Below are 27,775 nucleotides of genomic sequence, written 5' to 3'. Positions count from 1 at the left end.
CCTATCCCAATCCCCCAACCCTACTCCCCTCTGAAACCCTCAGATTGTTTCCCAGAGTCCATAGTCTCTCGTGGTTCATTCTCCCTTCTGTTTACCCCCAAGTCATTCTTCCCTTCCTTCTCCTACCGATCTCCCTGCTATTTCTTATGTTCCATAAATGAGTGAAACCATACGATAATTGTCTGTCTCTGCTTGACTTATTTCACTTAGCATAATCTCCTCCAGTCCCATCCATGTTGCTGCAAATGTTGGGTAATCTTTCTGATGGCTGAGTAATATTCCATTGTATATATGGACCACTTCTTCTTAATCCAGTCATCTGTTGAAGGGCATCTCGGCTCCTTCCACAGTTTAGCTATTGTGGACAATGCTGCTATGAACATTGGGGTGCATATGGCCCTTCTCTTCAGTACGTCTGTATCTTTGGGGTAAATACCCAGTAGTGCAATTGCTGGATCATAGGGTAGCTCAATTTTTAACTTTTTGAGGAACCTCCACACTGTTTTCCAAAGTGGCTGTACCAACTTGCATTCCCACCAACAGTGTAAGAGGGATCCCCTTTCTCCACATCCTCTCCAACATTTGTTGTTTCCTGCCTTGTCAATTTTTGCCATTCTAACTGGCGTAATTAAAAAAGATTTCAAAGATCCTCCAATAAAAGAGGAAATTGTTGAGAAATGTTACTTATACTATTCACTTATATCAGTACATAGGAGCACCTTATCATGCACTTTCTTCAACGAAGGACCTCTAGAGCAAAAATATATCCATATGACGTATCAATTAGGATTTCGTTTTGCCAAAAAAAATTGTGTGAATTCATTCACTGAGCAATTACTGCTAATGCTAATGGAAAACACATACCTGAGTATACACTGTGGACACCAGATGAGTTGAAACTTTCAGCAGTGGCTTGCTTCCGTCTACCCATTTAATTTCTGGACCATAATGCTGAGAAGATAGGGAAGGGGAAAAAAAAAACATCCCGATGGATTAGCAATCTTGGCTTTAGACACCATGTTCACAGGGGGGACTGATGAGGTGTCACAGACCCAAACAGCATCACTGACTCAATAGTTACGGCTGGCCAACAGCAGGAATGCAACCAATACTAATTTCCACTCACTTTCCTCCTCCAAGTACAGTGTTCTCCTTCCTAGATTTTCTAAGTTATCTTTTGTTTAGTTGCGGCTGTAGAATTACTGTCCGTTTGAGAGGGAAAGAATCCTATTTCACCAATGACTAAACCAACACGGAGCTCAAGATCCTTTAAGTGATGGCAGAAGATACCGCATCCAGCAAATAGGACAGTAGAAGAAGACCTAACATGGGTAAAGGGCCAATCATCTGGGTGTGCTTATTTTGATTTCTGAAACCTCCATTTTCTCTTGTCAGATTAACAATTTTAACTGAATGTTATATGATTTCCCCTGATTTTGGAATATTTTGACAACTTGCCCATAATGTGGACCCAAATTTGGCACTACTTAAATTCAGAAAAACATTAAAAGCCATTTAGAATGAAATGAAACCTTACCTAAGCTTGTTGTAAAACTGAAGTCTGTAAAATGCAAACCCAACTAACCAACTGGAGAAATATAAGAAAATGTGGACTTTAATGAATCAGAAAATGTATCAGAATGGCTGCCCTGTGGGTGAGATTTGATACTAGACTTACTCTAAGCTGGAAGACAATTCTTAATAGTCTGTGTGACTCTAAGAACACATCCTTACTTGAGCATGGCTAGTTTGCAGCGAAAAACTTCTACTTCATCCAGTGTCTCCAAGTCTCCATTCCCTTGCTGAGGCACTGCTAGTGCAGGGCTTCTCAAATGCCCAAACTATAATTCTAAATTGTGCTATCAGGAGACCTGCCTTCCACTGGCCTGTGTTTACTTGAAAATGAGTAACTAAAACCAAAATGTTGGGACCAGCAAAAATATTGTGTACTTTTTTGTGTTACTCTTGTTTTAGTTGATTTTCATGTTTTCTGAAGGTGCTGGGATAAATCATTCTTAAAGTCCTATACCCTGCCCATTCCAAGCTCCTGGTAGCCAAGGTAGCCAGATGGGAGATTGGCTGAGACAGGAACGTGCTGTTCACTAGTCACCACCCTTCCATCCTTCAGGAGAGGAAGCCAGGAATATCCAACTGTTGAAACAAAAGCACAAAAAACTTCACTGTAGGTATTCGAAAATGTATGAAAGAAAGTCAATGCCATTAAAGCCTGATCTTTAAGGCCCTGAATCTAGTCTCTGCAGAACATTGTCTGCAATGTACTTTGGGCTCTTTGGTATTACAATTCTAAAATGACCTTTTATAAAAAATTTATATATGCAAGCCAGGGATGCTACCTTCACAAACTTCATCTAAAAACTCGGCAAAGAGACGCCTGGATGGCTCAGTAAGCATCTGACTTCGGCTCAGGTCAAGATCTAAGGGTCCTGGGAGGGAGCCCCGCATTGGGCTCCATGCTCAGCGGGGAGTCTGCTTGTCCCTCCCCCTCTGCTCCTCCCCCGACTCATGCTCTCCCCTCTGTCTCTTAAAGAAATAAAATCTTTAGGGGCGCCTGGGTAGCGCAGTCGTTAAAGCGTCTGCCTTCGGCTCAGGGCGTGATCCCGGCGTTCCGGGATCGAGTCCCACATCAGGCTCCTCTGCTATGAGCCTGCTTCTTCCTCTCCCACTCCCCTGCTGTGTTCCCTCTCTCGCTGGCTGTCTCTATCTCTGTTGAATAAATAAATAAATAAAATCTTTAAAAAAAAAAAAAATAAAAAAAAATAAAATCTTTAAAAAAATAAAAATAAAAATTCCACAAGAGGATGAAGACTCAGAATCAAAATAAAACTTAAGAACTTAATATGTAAGTTATGAACAACCAAGGGAAGGATGAAATCTCAAACCTTGTGTTTCAACAACATCCTTCTTCTTTGTGCTCCCTTTACTTGAATTATCACAGCTGACATGGAAGAAAGTGAACAACAAGTGGTGCTTTTCATGCAGCTGGGTGGGCAGTTCTATTTTAATCTGCAAGGAAGACAAAATAACAATCTTTTTAATATCTTAAAATAAAAATTCTCGATGAAAGCAGCCACACGACATGCCACTTGTGCACTGGGTCTCCAACTGATACTAACATTCGCAATCAAGGAAATCAGAGAACATAAACTGTGCTAAAGAAGAAATGGATGCAAAATACACTGTTATGGGCTGAATATGTGTGTCCCGACCCCTCCACCCAAATTCATATGTTGAAATCCTAACCCCCCCAGGTGATGGTATTTGGAGGTGGGGATCTTTTGGGTGATTAGGTCATGAATGGGATGAATGGTCTTACAAGAGGTCCAACGGAGGACTATCCCCCCACTTTCCACCATGCGAGGGTACAACTGAGAAGTCTGTGACTGGGAGGGAGATGGCCCTCACCCAGCCATGCTGGCACCCCGACCTAGGACTTCAGCCTCCAGAACTGTGAGCGGTAAATATCTGCTGTTTACATTCCACCCCATCTGTGGTATTTTGTTACAAGAGCCTGAACAGACCAAGACTTTCATTGACCAGAAACGGGAGAGTTGGTATTTCAACTCTAGAAAGAACTGGAAACCACGACGTCAACCACTCCATTAACTTAACGCAGCAACAGCACGATGAAAAACCAGGACAGAACATTTAAAATTAAGATTCATATAGTTTTAACAAACTACACCATCATTCTAAATAAAGAAACCCAATAATGAGAAAGAAAGATTCTCAGATCCCACAAACATAACTCTACTTAAGTATGAATTTGAAAGAAAATATGTCAGAATATTAACTGTGGTAGGAATAGAGGAGAGATTTTGACTTTTTCTTTTCTATTATCTGCATTTCCAAGTTTTTAGAATGAATGTTACTTTTAATACTTTAACATTTAGCTCTAGCATGCAGTTTAGTATGCAGTTTCTCTCGTTTTTTGCTTTACTAAGCAAAGAACTTAAAGAGTTTTCCTTAAAACTGGTTAGCTGGGTTTTCCCTTGAAAACCTCCTCACTTACCTCATCATAAAATTCTGGGTTTTGGTGATGGTGTAAAACCGCAGCAAAGGCGCTTCTTGTGAACACTGGCCCACCAGGTCTGCCATAAATGCACTAAAGTAAGAGTTAGCAAAGAAAGACACCAGTATTTAATTAACAGAGTAAGAGATTAAACTCAGATGTGTTGTCAAGAGGAATTTCTACAGCATAAACTTATAACCGCCTCTGATGGATTTCTTCTACCGAAGAGACTTCAGGCCCCGTAAGCCCCCTTACTCCTGGGTCCAACCCATCTTCCAGTCCATCTCCCAGCACCACCTCCCCACCCCCGCACACACATGTCCTTGCTATAACTAGACAGCATCTTGCCCATAAGTTCCCTTTCACACCTCCACACCTGCGCTCATGCAATCCCTCTGTTTGAATCACCTTCCCTTCCATGTGCGCCAAACTCCCATGTGTCCGTCAAGAAATGATTAACTCCTTCCTCTGTGTCCACTCAGCAATTTTTATACTAATTATTCAGTTTTGACAACAAACCATTTCTATGTGCCAAGGAGCTTTTTCTCCATGACTACCTTTCCCACTAAGCTGTGAATTTCTTCAGGGCAAAAACTATTATTATATTCCTCTTTGCATCTTTGTCTCCTTCCCTTCTTGGAAAGTCATTTTCACATAGTTACAGTAAAGAATTTGGGCTGTGGAGCCAGACTACCTGGGTTTGAACTGGTTCTAATGGATCGCCCGAAGCAACTTACTTAAATTCTGTGCGTTAGTCTCATCTAAAAAATACTGTTAGGAGAATTAAAGGAGTTTAATACCTATAAGGCTCTAAGATAAGAGACTGCACTATGATAAGCATTCAGTAAACATCACCAATAACTTATTACTGTTATTATTACTATATTACAATAAACAATATCAATCTATTTTTATTATTATTTCTATTATCAATCTTACGAATACAATTCTTAGAACCCACACAATGCCTGACTCATAGTTAAGACATGATATGTTTACTGAATTGAACATACATAAGAAAACTTCATCCCTAAAGAGTGTAACAAAACAGAAACAGTCAATGAGGAGCAAGAACTCAATTACTCCATATTCTGTAAGGTTTAGCACATGTGGTTATATATTGTAATGTCACATATTTTTGTGTCTGTGTTGATTATAATGTGCTAAATTCTTTTAGTTGCGCAATATCACATAGGTTCATTTTTCAAATGGAAAAATGCAAACATATACAAAAAACAAACCTTCAAAGGCTGAGAGTCTTCCTCATCTGAATCTTTGAATTCAATGCAAATAGCAATATTTCTGGCCTGCAGCAATATTTAAAGAAAAAAGAAAAAGAAAATGAAACAAAAAGCCAGAATATGTAAGTATTTATAAAAGAACATGAGAAGCCCAAACCCAAGAGAGTCTGATACCAAAACCGAAACCTCGATCTTTGTACGCACCTTGGCAAAAGACTTTTGACTGTCATATTTCAAGTACTTAGGATAAACATAAAGGTGATTGTTGTAGATGGTGTAAGGCTGAGTGTGTCTGGGTATGCAGGGCACAAATTCCTCTACCTCAAATGTGATTGGAGTTTTACTACAGGTTTCAAATTGCTTCATGGGAATATATGATGAATTGACATAATCTGGAAAATTAAAAACAAACAAACTGAAGTAAAAGCCAAACCAAATTTTGTCTGGTTATTACCGAAAACTTACACTTACTAGGAAAGTCTGAGGAAACATTATCAATTGTAATGTCTAGGTTGCCCAAAATCACTGGGAGCTTGGCCATCTTCTCAGGTCTAGGAACAGGAGAAGAGAAAAATCACATATTTGTAAGTTAGCTTAGCTCTAAAACCTAAATTCCAGACCAGCACTTCCCAGAGGAATATAATGTGAGCCACAAAAGTAATTTTAAACCTTCCAGAAGATACATTTTAAAAAGTAAAAAGAAACAGGTAAAATTAGTTTTAAGAATACCTTTTATTTAACCCAATATACCCCAAATATTATTATTTCAGTGTGAAATCAGTATAAAAAGTTATTCTAATTCTCCGAATCCAGAGGAGTTTTACACTTATTGCTCATCTCCGTTTGGACTTGCTGCATTTCTCGCGTTTAGTAGTCACCTGTGGCCAGTGGCTTAGACTGCACAAAAATCTAGATAAGAATATCGGCAAGATGGTATAGTTACCATTTTCGTGAACCACTCCATCCTCACCCTCATTCTTGGCTCAAGTCATGAAAATGCAGAGCTAGAGGCCATCTCAGGCTCGCGAGTCTAGTGAAATGCTGGACACAATGTAGGTGCATAGCGAAGTGGGTGGTGTTTGTATTCGGTCTGAGTCCAGTAGGAGAATCTCCTCTGTGACACTCCTGACAAGAACTGCTACAGCATCAACCCTTCCTAGCTGGAAGGAAGCTTTCAGCACAGCTATTCTCAGACCCAGATGCTCTTCCTCACTTCGCCTCTCTGGAACTTCCACTTACCAAGGACCTGCTTACGTTTCTTTGTGTATCACCTTTCAACCATCTATAAACAGCAACCACATCTTGCTGAAGTCTGCCATTTTCAGCACTTTTGGACCTTCCTCCAATGTCATTTCCCCCTAGAAGAACATTCTGTTTACGTCAGGGCACCCAAACTGCATACAACAGGCCCAAGAAGGTCTGACGAGGTGGGGATCAAGCAGCTCTCTGGTTTTGAACAATACACGCTTCCACTAATGTAGCCAAATGCTATTATTCTGTGGTAGTCACACCACCCTAGTGATGTACATTACATTTAAATCACCTAAAATCCCTAAATCTTTTTCTATACGCTTTACTCTCATGCCGTCTCTCTCCATCTTGTATTCGTAACAATTACATTTTTTGGAATTCAGAACAGGATTTGATTTTTGCCTTGAGGAAATTTCATTCTTTTACATTTGAGCCATTTCTAGTTGATCAAACCTTCCTAAGTCCAGATTCTAACATCTAATGTATTAGATATTCCTAATAGCTTGATGTCACGAAGGCATTTCATCAGCATGTTATAGTCTCAAAAAAGTCACTGACGATGATACTGCACAGAATATGGCCAAGAACAGGTTCCTCCTCAAACCTCTAGCAGCCCATTGCTAGCCCATTCACCACCTGTCCTGGCGTCTGGTTACTCTAGCAGTCGAACAACTGTTCACTCGTGCATACTACACTTCTCTGATTTGTTCACAGGACATTGGAATACATACTTGTCAGAGGCTTTGCATTCCTCTGTGGTACCAGTTTAGCAACCCAGTTAGAAAGAGAAAAGCACAAATGTGGTTGGGATGAGTAGTTCGACATGACGTGACTTATTCCTAGAAAACAGAATGCTGCCTCATGGTTCTTCATAAGCCACCTGTTTAATAATGTCTTTTAAAACACTGCCAAAAAAAACATCAAAGCTCATTGGTCTACAGATTCTGCCTTTGGATTTATTCCTATTTTTGAAAAGTTCCTATCCTAGCTCCTGTTACCTGTTAAGCAGCTTCACAGGTAACGTGTCGGTCTATCCTGGGGTATCCTTCACCTGCATCAAGACTTCCTAACAGTTTTAAATTTTTTTCTTTTTTTTTTTTTGTAAGATTTATTTATTTATTTATTTTAGAGAGAGAAAGCACACACGACCAGAAGAGGCAGAGAGAGAGAGGCGGGGGGAGAGAGAATCTCAAGCAGACTCTCCGCTGAGTGCAGATCCCACTGTGGGGCTTGATCTCATGACCCTGAGATCATGACCTGTGCCAAAAACAAGAGCTGAACATGCAACTGACTGTATAACCCAGGCATCCCAAAAGTCTTAAATGCTTGTCCTTATGACAACAGACCATGCTGAGCACATGCACCTTGCCCACCTCCAGCTCCAAATTACAGAATCACTTTCTCCTAGTGTTTCTCTCCTTTCCACGGTCATTTGTTTATATCTGAGTTTAAATGAGCAATCCCTTGAAATCCTGAGAGACAGCACTATCAGGAAGGCAAGTCAACAATTTTCCACACATTCTGCCTTCGGTTAAAAAGATTTTTGGCCAAAAGATGTCCAGGGACAGCCCAGCATCGCCCCTGTATCTTGTCCCTGTGCCCACTGTGTGATTTGTTCAAAAACACAATATTCTTTGCTACTAGCAGGAAGATTGCGCCTTTGACAATCACTTCCTGGGAGCTGTCGCTGGCCTCCCATGCACTGCATGCTCCCCAGATGATATACCGTCGGAGCCTCTCTCAGCTTCACACAAAGCTCTTCAGGGACATCAAACCTTAGACCCATGGGTTTCTTGCAGCTAGAAATTTTCCTGACATACAGTGCCTTGCTCCACCGCTTCATCCGACAACTCAACACTGCCAACATACCACAAAACACTGCGTCCCACAAATCTTAGAGATGCCTATGAAGTCGTACCTGCCTCCTCAAATCAGAAGTATTCTGTTTATTACAAAGAATACTTCCAAATATAAGTACTCAAGAGTGTTGTATTTCGCCCCTTCCCAGTTACTTCCACCCATCAATTCTTCTTCACCATTTTTTCCATTACTCTGACATCATCCTCATATGAACTTTTGATAACTGGATTTCTAAGCAACAAATTCTAATTAAAGAATCTTCACTGGAACTCTTCGTATAATGTGTTATTTACTTTTGTGTCTAACTATACTTACTTCTCGTTTGGTTTCTTCCCTCTGCTGAGAGCTTTTACTTCTGGCTGCTATTTCTATAAGAGGCATTATGTCCATGAATTTCCAAGAAAGCACAAATCTGAGCTTAGTTCCATACCACACAGCACATGGGCTTTGTGGAAGTTTAGTTTTTTAAATATAATCTCAAACTTATTTCAAAAGTTTAGGGGTTTTATTGAACTTGGCTTATCAGACATCAAAACCTCACAAACAACAAAAATTCTACTGCTTTTTTTATATGCATTTACAAAGTGATGGGTGTGTGTGTGTGTGTGTGTGTGTTACACAAAGTGAATTCTCTTACGACTGAGATTAGGTGTTTTTTTTTTAATCTGTAAAGTGTATATTCCATGCAAAACTTATAATACTTGAGCATGAAAACCTATCCTAAAACTCCATTAAATAAATGTATAAAGTAGACACATGTAGGGTATCTGGAATTTGGGAACTGCTGTGGTCTACATATAAACCCAGGAATGAGGTTCAAACTCTCACTCTTAGGAACAGGAAAGGTTTTCTCTTCCCATTGCCCATACAACAGCTCAACAATCCCCAGAGGCAGGGGAGTATCACAAACCAGCAGTCATCCCATGCCAACAGATTGGGTGTCCTCACCTCTCTGTTTCTGGAGCCCGGTCCCCCCTTCTCTACTGTCTGTCCTGACCCATTAAAGTGATTAACTGGCAATACAGGCGTGCCTGGGTCTGTTGGCAGTAAGTCTAATCTCCTAACTGCATTTTGTAAAAGGAAATAGTCCCTAAAAACTTTGGAGTCACTTAAAAAATGTGTATGTGATTGAAAGAAATTTGAGATGTTTTTGTTTAAAAGAAATCACTGAATTGATATCTATGAGAAATTTCAATAACCATTTACCAAGTGCTTATGGTGATACAACACGTACTTGACTGAGCACCACAGACAGAACACAAACATGGTATGATTCCCATCCTCAACAAGACATATAAGAACCACTTCCATATAAGCGTGTGCAAATTTCCACGGGAAGGCCAGTGTCTAGTGTACTGAGAAAGAAGGGGTCGAGATGAGTCTTCTTGGTGAGACCTGACATGCGTTTTCCTTTACTCCCCACCACAGTTGTAGGATTACAATGGCTATTAGGGTTTCCCCCTTAAAAAGGAGAGGGAGACTCAAACAGAGGAGGCACACGAACTGCCCCAGGTCTCCCAACATGGACGTGAATTACAGACTGGACTCAGAAAAAGGAGTAGCGGTCCCTCGGAGAGACAAAAGCAGAAGAAGACATGATTTAGGCAGAGGGCAAAGCGTGGTGGGGTGAAAGTACTCAATGGCTTAAGAGAAAGGCAAGCAGCCCCACCTGGCTTGAGTGTGGTGTAACCAGAGGGCAATGTAGGTAAGAATGTCAAATTTGGGCACAGAGCACACAAAGGTACAAATAAACACATATACGTTAAGTCTCACACACAAACGCTAATAATATATATATATATTTACGATTATTTATTTATTTATTTGACAGAGAGAGAGACAGCCAGCGAGAGAGGGAACACAAGCAGGGGGAGTGTGAGAGGGAGAAGCGGGCTCGATCCCAGGACCTGGGATCACGCCCTGGGTCGAAGGCAGATGCTTAACGACCAAGTCACCCAGGTGCCCCCCTAATAATATTATTAACTGAACTACCCAATAATGGTAGCATTAACAAAGGTTTATACTTAGGCAGCTCTTCTTGCCCACAGCCCTGTCTCTGTGCCTTGATAAAAATACCTTTTTGCACCGGGGGGAAAAAAAAAGGTTTACATTTAAATGGAAATGTTCTATTTTTATACTTTACCTTCATGTTTTCAGATTTCCTGCAGAAGTTAGAAAACACACCACCATGAGCAAATCAAGTATAAAATACCAAGTGTTCTTCTTAGATAAATATTTCTGGAAGCATATATGTTAGCAATACCATCTATCTGACAGAATTGTTTTCTTACTAAATCTTGGAACATATCCCCTGGTAATTACTGTGAGGGAAAGGGAGAAGTGGCTTATGAGATTTGGCAGCTGTTTTCTAAAGACTGGGGCAGCTTGAGAAAATTTTTCCCATCCATTATTAAGTGACATTTTGAGACAATCATGAGAGCAGAAACAATAGCTTTGCACCCAAGCTGGTGCGCAGGCCAGTGCCACGGGATTATTCTCTGTAAAAATAACTAACTAAATAAATAAATAAATAGGAACGAAAAAGCGCAATGATAAGCTTAAAAGGAAAAAGAAAAAAGGAAACCTCCAGTTCCCTAATTCTACTGTGGAAAGCACAGGGAGCCGCCACGGGCATTTCTCTGGATTCTTGCTGAGAAGGAGGGACAAAGGCTCCCCTATGACTGCTGCACCTTCCGATGCCGATAGCATCACATCCCTATTTGCAAGTTTCTGAGTCTCTCACTGGCCCTTGGGAGCATGCTCCTCCCACAAGATCCTTCTTCCTGAGCACACCCATGAAGGCCCGATGTGCCGGGGAGAATACTGCTGGGCTCTGAACCAGGGAAGGCTTGTGCTTTTTACTGCCTGCCCATGGCCTCTCAGCTCAGATTATTTTTTCATTGAAGACCCTGTAAAGTCCTACCCTTCGGCCTCCACTGGGGAATGGAACTGGGAGCTGGGCTACCTCCAAAGCACCCCACTGGCTGGGCAGTCTCAAGCTAGCCAGCATAGGACGTAACTTCTGAGAAGCTTCCAACCTCCATTACACGTAAAGAACTTCATTGTTTGTCAGAATATAAAAGTAAATGTAAAAAAAAAAAAGTCCACATAAAATCATGGAAAGCTATAAAGTAGAAGTGAAAAGCCATCTATACACCCATCCTTCAGAGACAACCATGAACACCATTTTGGTGTCTATCCCATATGACTATTTATGCCTATCTTCCCATCCGGTTAGCTATTTGCCTATCCATTTCTTCATTCATATACAAAAAGAATTATATAAAATATTTTCTTCTCAAAAATAAGGTCACAGAGATACACTGTCTCCTCCTTAACAGTATAGTGTGTACGCCTTCCTAAGTGATTACGTTTGGACCCACGTCATGATTACTAAGAACTGCAGGGTAGTCTAGTGCAAGAAAACCGTAAGCTATTTAACTCAAGGTGACTGGAGTTTTCAAAAAACAAAACAAAGTAAGATGACTTTTTATTCTACAAGCAAGGGGGAAACATGACAATAATTACTGTATAATGACATGTTACATATGACAATACTCACTATCAGTAAGTAAAGGTTTTTAAGAGATGCTAATTACGGCTCTATTTAGAATTCTGAAAAATCAGAAGGGAGAGAAGTAAGAACATAGTGAAAATGGTGAAATGAACTTTTAACAGCCAGTCCTGAGTTCTAAGCAAAGTGACATTGTTACTTTGACATGTGTTGTATTCCCCACCCCACCCCCCAAATAAAAAACTAAGGCTGTAAAGCTCGTATGGTACAGAATAACCAGAGGCTGGCTCTTGGTCATTCTTTTCATTTCATTATTTTTTAATACCCTCAGTTCTTTCTCATTCCCAGAGGTTTCCTGGAAAATTTCTAAAACCCATGCCCCTAGTAAAGGAAATCCGTTTTGTAAGTTTCACAGTGAACCCGTTACAACGGAACACCAAGTAGCATAGTGACAGGAGCAGATTCTCAGCTGGGCTGCCCTGGCCACTGCTCGCCCTCTCTTCCACGTTGTTGTGGGCTAAATGGTGTCCCCAAACACATATGCTGAAGTCCCAACCCCTGGTACCTATGAATGTCTCCTTATTTGGAAATAGGGTCTTTACAGATGTAATCAAGAAAGATGAGGTCACTGGGGTTGGCCCTAATCCAGTATGACACGTTCCTTTGTAAGAAGGACATTGCACCAGAAACACACAGGAAGGTGGCCACGTGAAGCCAGAGGCGGAGACTGGAATGATGCTGCCACAAGCCAAGGAACGCCTGGGGTCACCAGAGCTGATAGAAGCAGGGAAGGATCCTCCCCCACAGATTTTAGAGCAAGTGCAGCCCTGCCAATGTCTTGGCTTTGGACTTCTAGCCTCCAGAAATTCGAGGGAATATATTTCCATGGGCTTAAGACACCCAGTCTGTGGCACTTTGTTTTGGCAGTTCTAGGAAACTCATATACTTGTGAATATAGGTAAAGCATTTGAAACAATGCTTGTAAACAGCAAGCACTATATAAGTTATTATCCTTCCCTTCCATCAACCCACTCAGTTAATGGTACTTGAGTCACTCCATTGTGCAGGTCAGAAACCTGGGAGTTATTTACCTGAGACTGCCACCCACCCACTGCTCTCTTCTTCCACTCTTCATCCAGCTGGGAACTCCAGACAGAGGAAGGGTGCCTCCCCTGATGTGACCCCAATTAGTCCCTTCCTTCCACTGCCACTTGCACTGGCTTTGCTGAATCCTTTCCCATCTCTTGCTAAAGGTCCCTCAACTGTCTCCTTCCTCCCTAGGCTTATCTCTACCTTCACCCCACCCTCCACAGCACCACCAAAACATCATTTAAAGAATTCAAATTAACTAGGACACACTTCCATTTTTAAACCTTTTCTTCCTTCTCAAGGACATGAGGAAAAGTTCCACACTCACCCAACAGGCCCTATGACGTTTGAGTGGAGCCCACTGCCTCCCTCCCCACCAAACACCTTCTGTTTCTCAGGTGCGCAAATAATAAGTAAGGCTTTGAGACTCACTTCCGGAAGTCTGCCAGGAACTTGAGCATGTCGTCATTGGAGAGCTTATTGCTGTCTTGCCTGTAGAGAGCAGAGAATCTGGCATTTTTGTCAAGGTTTCCAGATGCATCCTTAAACAACGTCCTGAAATAGCCAAACAACATTTCTAAACTGAGTTTCCAAAAGACCAAAATAAATCTACAACTTAACCTTGGTTTCCACGTGAAGACTAATTATTATTCCATTGGCTGTAGCTAACAGAAATTTCATTATCGAAAAACATGGAGGACATTTATGAGGATGAACACAACTAACTCAATTTACACAGAAAACATTTCCAGCAAATGGCTCGTGCTGAGGAAACAACATACACAGTCAAATGCTTCAGAAACAGAGCTCACAATTAAGGATGATCTGCAAGCACCCCCCCGCTCCCCACCCCAGCCCACTTCCTCCCCACCACCCCCCTCCCCAGGGCTGCTGCCCAAGCTGAGCTTGGGACTTGTGGCTGGAACCTGGGATGCCAGTCCCCACAGAGATCTCCTCCAGCCAGCATCCTTCCTCTCTGCGACGCTACTAAGTGATTACTCAGATACAGCGCTTTCTTATTTTTCAGTTTTACACATTTAAATCCTTTTTGTCTCTGAGCAATAAATAGAATAGATCATTCTATCTACCTACCTATCTCCATATATCCGTATCTATATCAAATGTATAGAAGATGTTGTCCTTACCTTGCTGCCCACGCAAATGGCATTCTGTACTGTCCCAGTCTTTGACATGCCTGTTTGGCATTCTTCAGCACTTTCTGAGCAACCTTGAAGACATCAGAATCAAGCCATGAGATGCTGCATCCCACTGACAGAATTGCGGTCTAAAGAGCCATCATCCCACATTCATTAAACAAGCTCTTATCATACTTCCAGATGCATGGAAATGCACAGGCTACTGTAATGAATATGGCTGGATTTACACGAGGTACAGAGTATGCTGTTTAATGCAATTGTTAGCAATGATTTTCAAAGAATATAGAATGAGGACTGTTTCTAAAATGTTATGTCTTTTCTAAAATATTGTTTTTACGGGCCGCAAGCATTACATTTCATACGCTTTCATAGTTCTTTATGACTCTGGCTATTTATTAAGTCCACTGGGTTATTAACAATTGCTAATACTTGGTATTCACGCCAAAATATATCATATTACTTGAAGTTTAAATGAGAACACTAATGAAAATACTAAGCTTGCATAGCTCCTAATGTGCACCAGCTTGTGCGATTCCCACAACTTGGGGGATAGATATTCACTATATAAGACATTATAGGTGCCGACTTAAGTGAGGCCAGAGTTTGTAATTGCTATATTCTTAGTTTCTAGTATAAATTACTGCTATTCTCACTTCTTAAGGATCAATTTTCATTTGTTGCGGGTTGACTTATTCACCCTATAGTGCACAGTGAAACAGATTTGCTTTGGCCTAAGATGTGTGCATGGCAGGTCTATGAATCAAGCCGATGACCATCTCCCCAAATTTGCTTGTATTGGGATACTGCACTGTTCCCAATGCCAAGTTTGATTCGGTCAGAGTGGTATGTTCAAGGGCCTTCTACAGGACTTAAGCATATCAAAGTCAAACCAATTTGGGAGTCGTGGTCTAGAGCCTGTGAACCAACGTGTGCACTGCAGAGCCGTAGCCTCAGCATCACCGGGGAGCTAGTCAGGAATGCAGAATCCCAGGCCCCACCACAGACCTCCCAGGTCAGAATCTGCATTCTGAGCAGACCTCCGGTGATCTGTGTGCACCAGGTCTGAGAAGTGCTCATCTAGAAGACTCCTAAGTAGAACAGAGCGGTTTGTCTCTAAGCCAAACTGAAACCAGCTGTGTGACTCCAAGCCATTAAACCTCTCTGGGTTCCACTTTCCCCACCTTAAAACTGAAGGGCATGAGCCATAGTACTTTTCATTATTCCTTCCAGTTACCAAACATTATGATTCTACCACAACTGCGTTGTGGGACTTGCTGCCCCCACGAGTGAATTAGAAACGTGTCTTGATTGAAACACGTCAGCAGCTCATCCAGCTCCTCCCTTTCTTCTTCCAGCTGGGCATGTTCTTGGGGGGATTTCACACAGTCATAGGGTAAAATGGCCTACCTTCCTGGAGGGGTAATTTTACTCAAACATTTTCAGATAGAAACTATTATTTTTAGGTCCTAACAATAATGACTACGTTGTGGAATAAAATGCAATATTTGCATAAAATTTAAAATTAAAACATAGGCTTCAAATCAGTTTCACTGTTCCCTGCAGTGAATAGAGTCTGAGCTCACAGACTTACTGAGGGTCCAAATGGAACACAAGGTATGCAAAAGACTGAAACACTCATTCTTGCTCTCTAGGGTTTTTTTTTCCCCTCCCTTCCTTCTTTCTTTTCCTTCCTTCCTTCCCTCCCTCTTTCTTTGTTCTCTTTTCTTTTTCTTTCTTCTTTTCTAATCTATTCATGGTGAACACCTGCAGAGACTTTACATAAAAGTTTCCTCTTCCAAGACAAAATTTACTCTATATGATGTTCTAGACCATCTTGGAAAACAGGAAGAAATAATTTTGATATACATTAGAAAATCATCCCTCAGTAATCTCTCTGCCAAAACTTCTATTCTGATACAAAATGGTTGATATAAATGGATATGAAATCTATTCTGATATAAAATGTTAATCTCTGCCTTATATTAATACTTTGGAGGTGTGAATGCATGGAATATGTACATATGGCTGAGCTTTCCATCCCGTAAGTAAAGAAGGAAGAGCAGACTTGCACAGATGCTCAACGGACACTGGGAAGTGTGGAGTAGACCATAAAGTCTAGCCCGAAGTGAAATGTGATTTTACACCAACATGAGCTGCCAAATTTTAAACCATGCATGTGGCAGGCAGAAGAGCAAAGATGTGCATTTAGGCCCTAGAAATGAGTTACGTACAGAGTCGGGAGTAGATCTTACTTGGGCCTTCATTGATTATTAATCAAAACCCTGAGGAGCTAAAAGAGCTTCTCATCCAAGGTTTTACAAACTTGATTTAAAAAATAAAATAGCTTCTCTCCAGGGACCAAACTTTACTCAGCTTTTATCATACTGCTGGAAGCAGCGTGTCGGTAAATGGGCTTTCCCTGGCTGAGGGTGATGAATGATAATAATGTCCTGCATGTGTCAGTGATTTGCAGCGTCCCCAGCAATGTCTTGTACATTATCCGTGTGGTCTTGGGACTGTTCCTGAGAGGCAGGTGGGGCAGGTAGCAATATCATCCTTCAACTACAGATGGGTCACTGGAGTCCAGAGAGGTGACATGATTTCTCCGAAGTAGCCAGGCTCGTTAGCACTCAGCACCCAGGTCTCTGACTCCTACAACCTGTTCTCTAACAACCGCCCTCCATCCTGGCGGACACACCTGTGGTGTATGGGTGGCCACAGACAGGAAGAGGGGAAGCTCCGATTCAGCTCGATAAATATCCCTTAGAGCCTGGGGAGTGTCCCCTCCTGCTGCTGACCAGCCCTTGTCAATGCAGCAGGGTCATCTCTCAGATGACCACTTGGAAAAAAGACTATAAAACCAGCACAGACAGCACTCAAGAGCTCACTCTACCAGGTAGCTCCATGTGGTAGAAGGTGACAGGCAAGTGCCCTTGGTCACTCTAGCTGTGGAACACTGAGCAGGTCACCAAACCTTAGTAAACTGCAGTTTTCTGATGCCTGAAAGGAGGTCTCGGACTAGATAACCTCTAATATTCAAGTCTGTGTGTGTCCACAGTGAGGTACTCTCCAATAATGAGCATACACCAAAGTAATGAAAATACACCAGACACACCTCTCGTATGTTTCCCTTCCCTCTTCTGATTCACACCACCTCTGCCACCATAACCTGCCCCGTGTGACCAAACAGGGGACCTGAAGCACTGACCTTACTGGCCAGACCACCTGTGCCAGACCATCCCCCAGTCTCCAGCCTCGTATTTCAGTGTAAATGGACCCAAATTCCAGAATCCAAGAGACACATCAACAAGCGGAAGGAACTCTATTTGAGTGTAATATATGTACTTTTTAATGACAGAAAACCTACTATTAAGCTGGTAATTCCAGCTTCACCAATTACTTTAGGATGTTAGGATCGTCTGGGCAAGTGAGGCATTTTATATACATACAGGACTACTCTTCATTGAAAACTGGACACATCAGGTTAAGTATAAATCTATGTAAAGCAGTGCACATCGTTTAGAATATAACGATATAGAATATGGCTTAACTTTGATTTCTTTAAGCATTTCTATTTTGACAGAGAGCCCTTTTTGCTAATCGCTGTTTATCGTCACAAAGCATAAAAGTCGCCCATACCTTAGAAGAGTCTGAACTTTTCATGTATGGCTCAGCGCCGTGTGTGATGCTTCCCTGAAGCACTTTTTCAATTCTAGCCACAAGGAATATATCAGGATGAGGACACGTGACTGAAAATATTCCCTGGGGAACAAACGATTTTCTTTAGTGAGTAAAAGACACAGCCAGGTTAAACAAATCCCCTGAACGTTAAACCTGCTAAAGCAGCAACGAGTGCTGAAACAGTACAGCTCCTCAGAGACCCCCAGTGTTTCATCGCTAGTTCATCATCTGACCGAAAAGGCGATTTGGCAGGGGGGGGCAGGGGGGTTGCAACTAGCAGAAAGTTTGGAAAAAAAGAAAGGAGAAGTCAGATATCATTTCTTCTTCTCTCAGCTTGCTTTTACTGCCTATTATATAGGCTGTCAATATACTCAACAGTCTCATTCAACCCAGTGGTGCATTATGAAGTCTCACACAGCACGTGCCAGGTAAATCTTAGCAGTATGGCCTCTGGGCTCATGTCCCCACCTGCTTCGGATACTGCATGGCAGCTTCATGAAGGATGTCCTGAAGGGCAGGCACGCTCTGTCTGCCACCGTTCATCAGAGCCGGGGACGTGGCGGCCAGCATCTGCCTCACGGAGAAATGGTTCAGGTCCACGTGGAAATCGGCAGAAATCTTTCGGTTGTATTTTATGTCAAACAGGGATAGGGTAACAAAGAAAGGCTCTACCTGAACAAAACAAAACCATCCAGACCATCACTATGGCTCAAACTGTCGGGGAAAAGGAACGTTGCTATCAAAGAAGAAAGTACTAAACCTATTTATAATTGTTGCTATAAATGACTGTTAAAGAGAAACAGTCTCCATCCCAATCCTTTGTCACAAACATCCTGTCCCTGGGGCTAAACAACCCTCCGCATCCGGACCTAAACACTGCATTGCTCTATCAGGAACTAGGATTTTCTGTCCGGGCTGCACTGCAAACCGGCGCACCTGCAACCTTCGAATATTTTTATAAATTATTTTTTAAAAGGGAAAATTACATTTGTGGTGGGTCCTTCTTCATTTTCTGCAACACAGCATTGTAAATTGAAAGACAAATCATTGCATTTGACAAGAATTCTCTTCCCAAACTTCTCTTCAAATGGCTTCACTTCGGGTTCAGCGGATGTGAAGTCAAGCTTCTTTAAAAGAAAATGTAAATATATAAATACATTATGCTCACATTAAAAAAAAAATCTCATAATAAACATATCCTAAGGAAACTCCATAAAATATGGAAAAGCTATATATACTCATTTAGTCACAACAGTGCTACTATTTTATAAGTTTATGTAGCTTATAATAATGGTTAAATAAATGATGGTGTGTCTGCTCAATGGATTGTTATACAGAGATTAGAAATTATGGTATGAACAACTTAAGTGTCCATCAACAAACAAACAAAATCTGGTATATTCATACTGTGGAATATTATTCAGCCATAAAAAGGAAGGAAATTCTGACACACACTACAACATGGATGGACCTTAAAAACATCACGCTCAATAAGCCAGACACAAAGATCACAAATGAAAAGGGGAAAAATACAGTAGAACCGTCACCCCCTGTGGGCAGCTCTGGAGGTCCTTACCACGCCGGGTTTGGACTTTTTGGGGCACAGATGTGGATCGTATGAGCCTTGGACAAGTCAAGAAACACCACTGCCCGCTGGACATCTGCAGTGATGCTTATTATTTTCTGACAGTCATTTTATGGGGTAAATTATACGTTCTTTGTGCACTTGAGGACGTCTTTGGATAAATCTCTGTTTTCAACAATCTATTGAATAGGAAACATTCACAGTGGTAGTGGTATGGTGATGAGATTATGGCTGTTTTTTATTTTTCCTTTTCCCCTGGATTTTCTATATTGTTGTTATGTTGCTTGTCATTCCAAATTAAACAAGCAAACACATAAATAAGCAGAACATGTAACGTGTCGAACATTTTCTGTCCCTGGCTTAGTTTGAAAATGTAAACATTAAATAGAATAGCTCGTACCTGGGCATCTGGATCCAAGTAAAAGAGTTTAACTCTGCTTTCACTTTTCAGTTTCATTTCTGCTTCTCTGGTACTCTGGTAACAAGAGAAATGAAACATAAAAATTACATTTAAACAAACCCTCTTCTTACAGAGATGTTCAGACGTGTGTGTCCCATCCTGAAGAGCCAGGCTGCTCCGTGCTCATTCTGGAGAGTCAACTGCACGTCGATGAACAAGGACAGACTATCAAGTAGGCAGCACACAAGAAGACCTCATCCCGGAGGGTCAAAAACAATCAAAGAAAGCGAAAGAGAATAACGAAGCATTACTATCAAGAAAGGCTTCATAAAGTAATGGAAGAGGGGACAGGCTATGAATGAAGGGGCGGAATCTGAATAGCAAAAAGTAGGAAAACATGAGCATCTGGGGCTGAATGAAAAGGATACACAGCACAGACAGACGCAGAATGGAAATGAGCCCAGACGGTAGAAAGAATTTTGGGTCCACCGAAGACTGAGGTATCACCCAGGAAGAGAAAGGAATGTTTTGAATTGTGGGATAGAGAAACTACGGCAGATCTTGAAGGATTGCCATTGGTGTTTGTGGCAGGTGGGGCGCAATGCTGATGCATTCAATAAATATTTTTTGAGCACCTATTATGTGTCAGGCACTAGGGGCACAAACACAAATGAAACAAAGCACTATCCCCAAGGAATACTAGCGAAGACAGAATATAAACAGGCGATAGAATGGCAAAGAAAGCATAAGGCACACGGAGGGCTAACCTGGCCCAGGGGATGGCAGTCAGGGAACAGTTCCCAGAAGAAGGCCCACCTTGGTTTTTGTTTTTGTTTTTTTTTTTTTAATGATTTTTTTTATTATATTATGTTAGTCACCATACAGTACATCCCCGGTTTCCGATGTAAGGCTCGATGATTCATTAGTTGTGTATAACACCCAGTGCACCATGCAATACGTGCCCTCCTTACTACCCATCACCGGTCTATCCCATTCCCCCACCCTCCTCCCCTCTGAAGTCCTCAGTTTGTTTCTCATAGTCCATAGTCTCTCATGTTTCATTCCCCCTTCTGATTACCCCCCCTTTCTTTATCCCTTTCTTCCCCTACCGGTCATCCTAGTTCTTATGTTCCATAGATGAGAGAAATCATATGATAGTTGTCTTTCTCTGCTTGACTTATTTCACTTAGCATTATCTCCTCCAGTGCTGTCCATGTTGTAGCAAATGTTGAGAACTCGTTCTTTCTGATAGCTGAGTAATATTCCATTGTATATATGGACCACAACTTCTTAATCCAGTCATCTGTTGAAGGGCATCTCGGCTCCTTCCACAATTTAGCTATTGTGGACATTGCTGCTATGAACATTGGGGTGCATATGGCCCTAGAAGAAGGCCCACCTTGAAGGACAAGAACATCTGGCAGGAAAGAAGGGAGTTCTGGTAGGAGGTACTGCAGGTACAAAGCTACAGTCACACCTGAGCAATGGTCAAGTCGTGTATTAAGACTGAATGGTTGGGCACGATGGGAAAAGTAAAGAGAAATGAATCTGGGATTTGTATGTTAGGGACGATGGATTTTCCTCAGAAGCCAAAAAATCCAAATGCACTATTTTAAGCAAGGGAATAAAATAACCAGGTTCTGCATTTTAAAAGAACACCTTGGACAGGGCTGAGGCAGCGGGTTAAAAGGGTTAAGACCAAGAGGCCCTCATGGGCTCTTTATCACAGCTGCCTCCCCATCCCACAGCAGAGCCCATCCATAACAAAGCCTAGTCCTCACGTGCGTAGCCCTTAACTGAGATCGGTACGTCAGGAGGAAGAGGAGGTTTGTGGAGAAGGTGATAGAGTATGGAGATGCCTGTGGACAGAGAGACGGCATGCGAGCACAAGGCAGGGAGGAAGGCTGAAATTACAGACACAGAGAACATCAGTCTAGAGGTAGGAATAGAGAAGCCTCGAGAGTGGCTGAGATTTCCTGGGGGAAAATGTGAAGGAGTTTGCAGAGAGAAGCCATGGGCCCCAACACTGAAGGGATGGCAAAAACAGAAGCCATGGAGGGAGAGAGACATATGGAGGCAGAGAGAGGGGCTGGAGAAGTGGAATTTGGGAACAGAAAGACGTTTCTAAGTCATTCACAAGATGGAAGTCATTGCCAACCACATTATTTTTCACACTCGGTGCCTCTTCAATCTGTATCCTGTTCTTATTACTCTCAATCTCCATGGTTAAGTCCACAGAGTCGGAATAGGACGTCCTCTCTCATCTGTTATTTCCCCACAGATCGAGTCACATCTCAGTATGTGATGGGGCAGTGACAGTCACAGTGGGGAGGGTGTCTTGTCCTCTCTGCCGGTGGCCAAACACGGTCGATTAATTACAGTGCTAGATCACAGCTAATGAGAAACTGAGCAATTCCTAATATTTTCAGCCACGTAGCAGTTATAACAGGTTGGTTCTCAGCAATGACCCAAACTCTATCATGACTATATTTGAAAACCAACTGTCCATGTCAAAATGAAAGGACCACCAGAATACCAACTAAGAAACTGTGTTCTAGTTCTAGTTCACTTGTCAACTAGCTATGTGAACACAAGCAAGCCGCTTAGCCTCTCTGGACTCCACTTACATTTCTGAGTAAAAATGTTGACGAAGATGATGGCTAGAGTCTCTTTGCACAACAAAGTTTATCTTGATGTTCTCAAGGGGATCTTTAAGGCTTCTGGAGATGAGGAGCATTCCTACAAATCGTTTGATTTGAGCTGATGCAGGATGTCTCCGTATGCGCGACAAGACAACTTTTTAACTCCATCTTGCCTATCATCGTTCCTAATTTTTCACATCAAAAGAGCCAGAACATGTGCGTGTAGCATATACTTAACTGAACCCAAAGAATTTGCTTTACTTTGTATAAACCCATGATGTTTCCTAACAAAAACATCAGTACCAGGTGCTGCAAGCCCCCACCAACAGTAATGCATTCTGCTTCTGAATTTCTGCTTGAGCCCTTCCACAAAGGCAGATCCTGTAATCTCAGACACTGCAGCAGAGCAATGGACTCTTAATGTAGATACAATTCCTGCCGCGTTTCTCAAAGATGCTGTTGTCTCAAGCTGACTGTATCCGAGATCAGAAATGAACACAGCACAGATGACTGCTATGAGAGCCATATGATTAGAGGACAACCAGGGATGCAGACACATTAAAAGAAAAAAAAATCAACAACTAGCCAAAATAGACTCAAAGCATCCTGATGTTGCCACTAATACCCGAAGGATACATTCTTCACTAGAGAAATCATTTAATGGGAAAGAAGGGACAACGTTAGAAGTAAAAATAACCTAAAAGCTTATCAGCTACCTTAGATACACTGACAGCTCTACTATGTCGTTGATTAAAAACAAACTCAAAGCTTCTTAAAAGTTCCTCGCATTCCTCCCAGGGCCTACAATGAATGCATTAAACAGAGGGGACGCCTGATAAATAGTGTCTGAAGGAATTGCCAAGTAAAATCTGGGCAGAAAGAAAGTGTGGCTTGGGAAGGGCAGGGCTCTGCCCCAGAGCCAGGAAACTGAAAATATCTGGAAGCATCACAATGATAAAAGCAAATATTTATTGATAACAGCCAACATTTTTGTGCTAAATATTATCCTAAGTGCACATTTAAAACTTGTACAACCTTAGGTCCTAGTATGATCCTTTTAAAAAAAGGAGACACTGGGGGCGCCTGGGTGGCTCAGTCGTTAAGCATCTGCCTTCAGCTCAGGGCGTGACCCCGTACCAGGCTCCCTGCTCCGCTGGGGGCCTGCTTCTTCCTCTCCCACTCCCCCTGCTTGTGTTCCCTCTCTTGCTGGCTGTCTCTCTCTGTGTCAAATAAATAAAAAAATCTTTAAAAAAAGAAAAAAAAAAGGAGACACTGAGGCACAAGGATAAATACTTTGCTCAAGAACTCAATGTGTTAAATGGAAGCCTGACTTCTAACTGAGGCTGTCTGGCTTCAGAGCCCAGACTCTTCAACTATTAGACATGGAAAAAAAAACAGGTAGAGAATATGAACAGGCAAGTCAGAGAGGAAGAAACCCAAATATATGAAAACACGAAAACCTCACTACTAAGCACCAAAATACAAATGAAAGCAGTGAAATTTTTACTCCCCTAGTGAGGATGTAGAAAAATGGGAATGTGAACTGTTACAACCTTTTGGCAAAGCAATCTGGCAATATTTAAAGCATTAAAAACACAATAACCTCTGGCCCAGAGGTCCCACTTTGAGGAACATCCCTATTGAAATAAGAACACAAGTATTTAAGCTCATAAATATGTCATGTTGTGGGACGCCTGGGTGGCTCAGTCGCTTAAGTGTCTGCCTTCGGCTCAGGTCGTGATCTCAGGGTTCTGGGATCGAGTCCCACGTCGGGCTCCCTGCTCATCGAGAAGCCTGCCTCTCCCTCCCCCTCTCCTCCCCCTGGTGTGCTCTTGCTCTCTCTCTCAAATAAATAATAAAATCTTAAAATATATATATATAAATTGTTGCTTATTATGCACTGTTTGTAGAGGCTAAAAAAAGGAAAATAACCCAAAATGTTCGTGAATAGGAAGGTGGTAAATAAAGTGCATAATATCCACACTTAGAATACTACACAGCTATGAAAAATGAGTAAACGAGACCTTTATGGGCCTAGAGGGACATCTCTACAAGGTATTTTTAAGTGACAGAACAAGCCTCAGAGTAATGTTTATGCCATGGGAATATTTTTTAAAAAACTAAAAACACTATAAACGTGTGAGTGTTTCCATGAGCAATCAGTTTGATGCAAGAGGAATTACAACAGGTTAATAACACTGGTGCTCTCAGGGATGTTGGGGATGGAGCACGAAGGGAAAAGATGAACTCCATACAACTTTGGATATTTTTACTTATCATAGCAAACACATTTATTTTTACTAAAATTTTAGTAAAGACAATAAAATAAATTCCTGTAATGAGTACTTTCACAATCTAAGGGCCCACAAAGTATAGCTGTAAAAAAACATTATCCCACAGTCTACGCTCTCCAGCGCTTCTCAAAGTGACAGAAACCAGCTCTGCTCTTAAAATAATCCGTGGTCAGTGCAATATTGTGGAGGTAGGAAGAACTGGACTGGCTTTTCCCCAGACCCCGTTGCTGCTGTCCTGCTCACAACCCATCTAATTACTTTGGGTTCAGGAGAAAGGAAAACATGAAGAAAACGGACAATGACAGAGCTGTTCTCTGTGAAAACTGATACTTGCTCAGAAGTCAAAGAGAATGACTCATCTAAAACAAAGGCTATTCCCCTCGCTCCTGTGAACCCTAAGTTTAACCACTAACAACACACTCTGACAATGTTTTTTTCCCTAAGAAGCAGTTACGGGGGCACCTGGGTGGCTTAGCTGGTTAAGCGACCAACTCTTGATTTTGGCTCAGGTCATGATATCAGGGTTGTGAGATCAAGCCCCTTGTCAGACTCCGTGCTCAGCATGGAGTCTGCTTGTCCCTCTCCCTCTGCTCTCTGCCCCCACTCACACACACAAACTCTCTCTCAAATAAATAAATAAATAAATACTTTTTTTTTTTTTAAAGAAGCAATTATGGACCATACATTCAAGGGGTTTCCAGAAGGACTGCCATAGGCTGGCATACTCTATGTCTTAAGTTTATCTCTGTCTCAAGTTTTAATCTCCAAGCAAGCAAAGCAATTAAATCCAATGACCATGGCCAGCAGCATCTTATTTTGAGGAGGAGTTATCAGAAAACCATTGTGTTCACTGTTGGCGCATTTAAACAGAATGGATTGGAACAAGAAGACTTAGCAAATTCCTTCCAGGCCAGGATGTATACTTAAAGAGCTGTCATGATCTGATTCTACTGCTGCCAAGATATCTAACTCCCCAGGGCCATTATCTCTTCTGTGTCACAAAGCAATAATAAAGCATATAGCATAAGGAGGCCTGGGGCACCTGGGTGGCTCAGTCAGTTAAGTATCCAACTCTTGGTTTCAGCTCAGGTCATGATCTCAGGGTTGTGAGATCGAGCCCCACATTGGGCTGCACGCTCAGTGCTGAGTCTGCTTGAAGATTCTCTCCGTCTGCCCCTCCCCCCTATTGGCACTTGCTCTTGCTCTAAATAAATAAGTAAATCTTTTTTAAAAATTATATAAAGAAAAAAAAAGAATAAGGAGAACTGAGAGATGGAATGTCTGCTGACCTCACAAGCACAACCCCAGCCAATTCCTTTGTGTCATAATCCAATGACATAGTTTTCTGGATTAGGATACAGGGAAGGAAGCATCTATTACAGACTTGGCTTTAAAAAGTCAGAAGAGGCATCTGTGACACTGTCTGGCCGCCTGACCCTCGTGCAACCTCAGTGGGACTACAAAGTCTGAGACCTAGTACTCCATCTTGTGTTCAACTGTGGAAGACTGACTTTGAAAGATAAGTTCACTCACTAAAAAGAAGTTACCAGTAACTGAATGTGAGCAATTTCGCATTAACAGGAAACAATGCTTTTCTTTCAGAGCCACATGGGGAAGCTAAGGTAAGGCGAGTTGCTGTTCTTTTAAAGTACCAAAATAGCACAAAAAGAGAAAAGCTGTGAAGGAAAATATACGGTGGGAGCATGAGGGTTTTCTTCATACTACCCTTACACAAGGAGGTGACATATATGTGCCGATGACACCTAAGACAAACATAATCACAGAAAGAAATTCTTAAATAAATAGGAATTGGGTTTACAACCTGACTATATTACCTCTTGGCTTTATAGGGAAGAAACCAGTTAAGTAACTTTACAGTTTGTGTTTTTAATTAAAATGTTGCTAAGACTATGTTCTGATACTACAAATGCTGCTACATTTACAACAAACATATATTTGGGTCCACATTAGACAACAGGAAGAAAAGAACAGGTTTCAGGGTAGACACAGTGTGTCCCCAATATGAAAACAATAAAGGTGCTCAGTACTAAATGTACAAGCAACATAAGGGCCAAGAATATACAACATATTCTGAAAACCTAAGCCCGTATCACCCTTGCCATATATGTCAAGGACCCCTCCATTATATTCCAAAATAGGACATCAGTTATTTTTGTACTTAAACAACTTCCCGTCACTCATATCCTGTTTGTTCTGTCTCAGTCACAGTGGAAGACAAAAGCCGGGGCAACAGGATGAATGAAGCAGAAAGAGGAGCTGAGCAGAGAGGAGCCTGCCATTAACTCACACCGCCAATGCCCCCTGCCTGCCTCCACTGCTTGAGTCCTTTCTCTGCAGCTTACTTCAACTGTGGCCTCATCTCTCGCAGGACCCTTCCTTACCCCTCCACCCCTGGTGCCGACCTCTTTGCCTCTTCATCCCCTGATTAAACTCCCCTCTCTTGCACAGGTGTGCACACTGGCTCTCCTCCCTGTCCCTTCCCCCCTCTATGTCAACTTCAGATTCTGCAACTATGGAACCATTCCTCCTTAGATCAAGAGGACCATTTCTTAGTCAACTCCCTGCTTCCTTAACAGGCACAAATGGTCCCCACCCCGGAACACTAAAGAGGAGTTATAAACTAAGCTAAAACCACACTTATGCTGGGGGCCCTGAGTTGTGAAGGGCTGAGAGGCCGGCACAGTCAGGCCAGGGCCCCACCACCTGCCCCCCAACACCACTGAGCAGGCCCACACAAGCATCACGAGTGGGACAGCAGCATGTGGACTGCATGACAGCACATCCTCATTCTCTTTATTCTTTTGCTTTCTTCCTTTGAAAAATTACTTGCTGCCCTTTTTCTACCTTCTTAAATAAAAATATTTTTAAAACACTAAAAGAGCTAGGGGGAAAAATAACAACAGTGAAGCCCCTTATAATGTTTCCTTTTTCGGGCTTTGACCATGACCACAGTAAGAAATATGATTATATCACAACCCAACACATATAGACATACCACATATGTACATTT

At 41.9% G+C, this 27,775-nt stretch overlaps 1 protein-coding gene across 26 annotated transcripts in view; it reads right to left on the bottom strand.

Moving 5' to 3' along the window:
* DOCK9 (dedicator of cytokinesis 9) overlaps window positions 1–27,775 on the bottom strand; it is a 278,727-nt gene that overhangs the window by 85,317 nt on the left and 165,635 nt on the right. For all 26 annotated transcript variants that reach the window (XR_008957647.1, XM_026493511.4, XM_057307495.1 and 23 more), the window contains exons 10-22: window positions 19,809–19,883; window positions 18,810–18,950; window positions 18,292–18,495; window positions 17,782–17,904; window positions 14,131–14,213; window positions 13,418–13,540; window positions 5,743–5,822; window positions 5,476–5,663; window positions 5,272–5,337; window positions 4,031–4,123; window positions 2,901–3,024; window positions 2,030–2,151; window positions 865–951 (exon numbers count right to left, since the gene is read on the bottom strand). Coding sequence is in view for 25 of the 26 variants with exons in the window: in XM_026493511.4 (XP_026349296.3) it covers window positions 865–951; window positions 2,030–2,151; window positions 2,901–3,024; window positions 4,031–4,123; window positions 5,272–5,337; window positions 5,476–5,663; window positions 5,743–5,822; window positions 13,418–13,540; window positions 14,131–14,213; window positions 17,782–17,904; window positions 18,292–18,495; window positions 18,810–18,950; window positions 19,809–19,883 (1,509 nt within the window). In the remaining variant the exon portion in view is untranslated. The remainder of the gene's footprint in view (window positions 1–864; window positions 952–2,029; window positions 2,152–2,900; window positions 3,025–4,030; window positions 4,124–5,271; window positions 5,338–5,475; window positions 5,664–5,742; window positions 5,823–13,417; window positions 13,541–14,130; window positions 14,214–17,781; window positions 17,905–18,291; window positions 18,496–18,809; window positions 18,951–19,808; window positions 19,884–27,775) is intronic.

Source organism: Ursus arctos, unplaced genomic scaffold (genome assembly GCF_023065955.2).
Source record: "Ursus arctos isolate Adak ecotype North America unplaced genomic scaffold, UrsArc2.0 scaffold_10, whole genome shotgun sequence".
Lineage (NCBI taxonomy): Eukaryota > Metazoa > Chordata > Mammalia > Carnivora > Ursidae > Ursus > Ursus arctos.
This window is presented reverse-complemented; position numbering and strand designations above follow the sequence as displayed.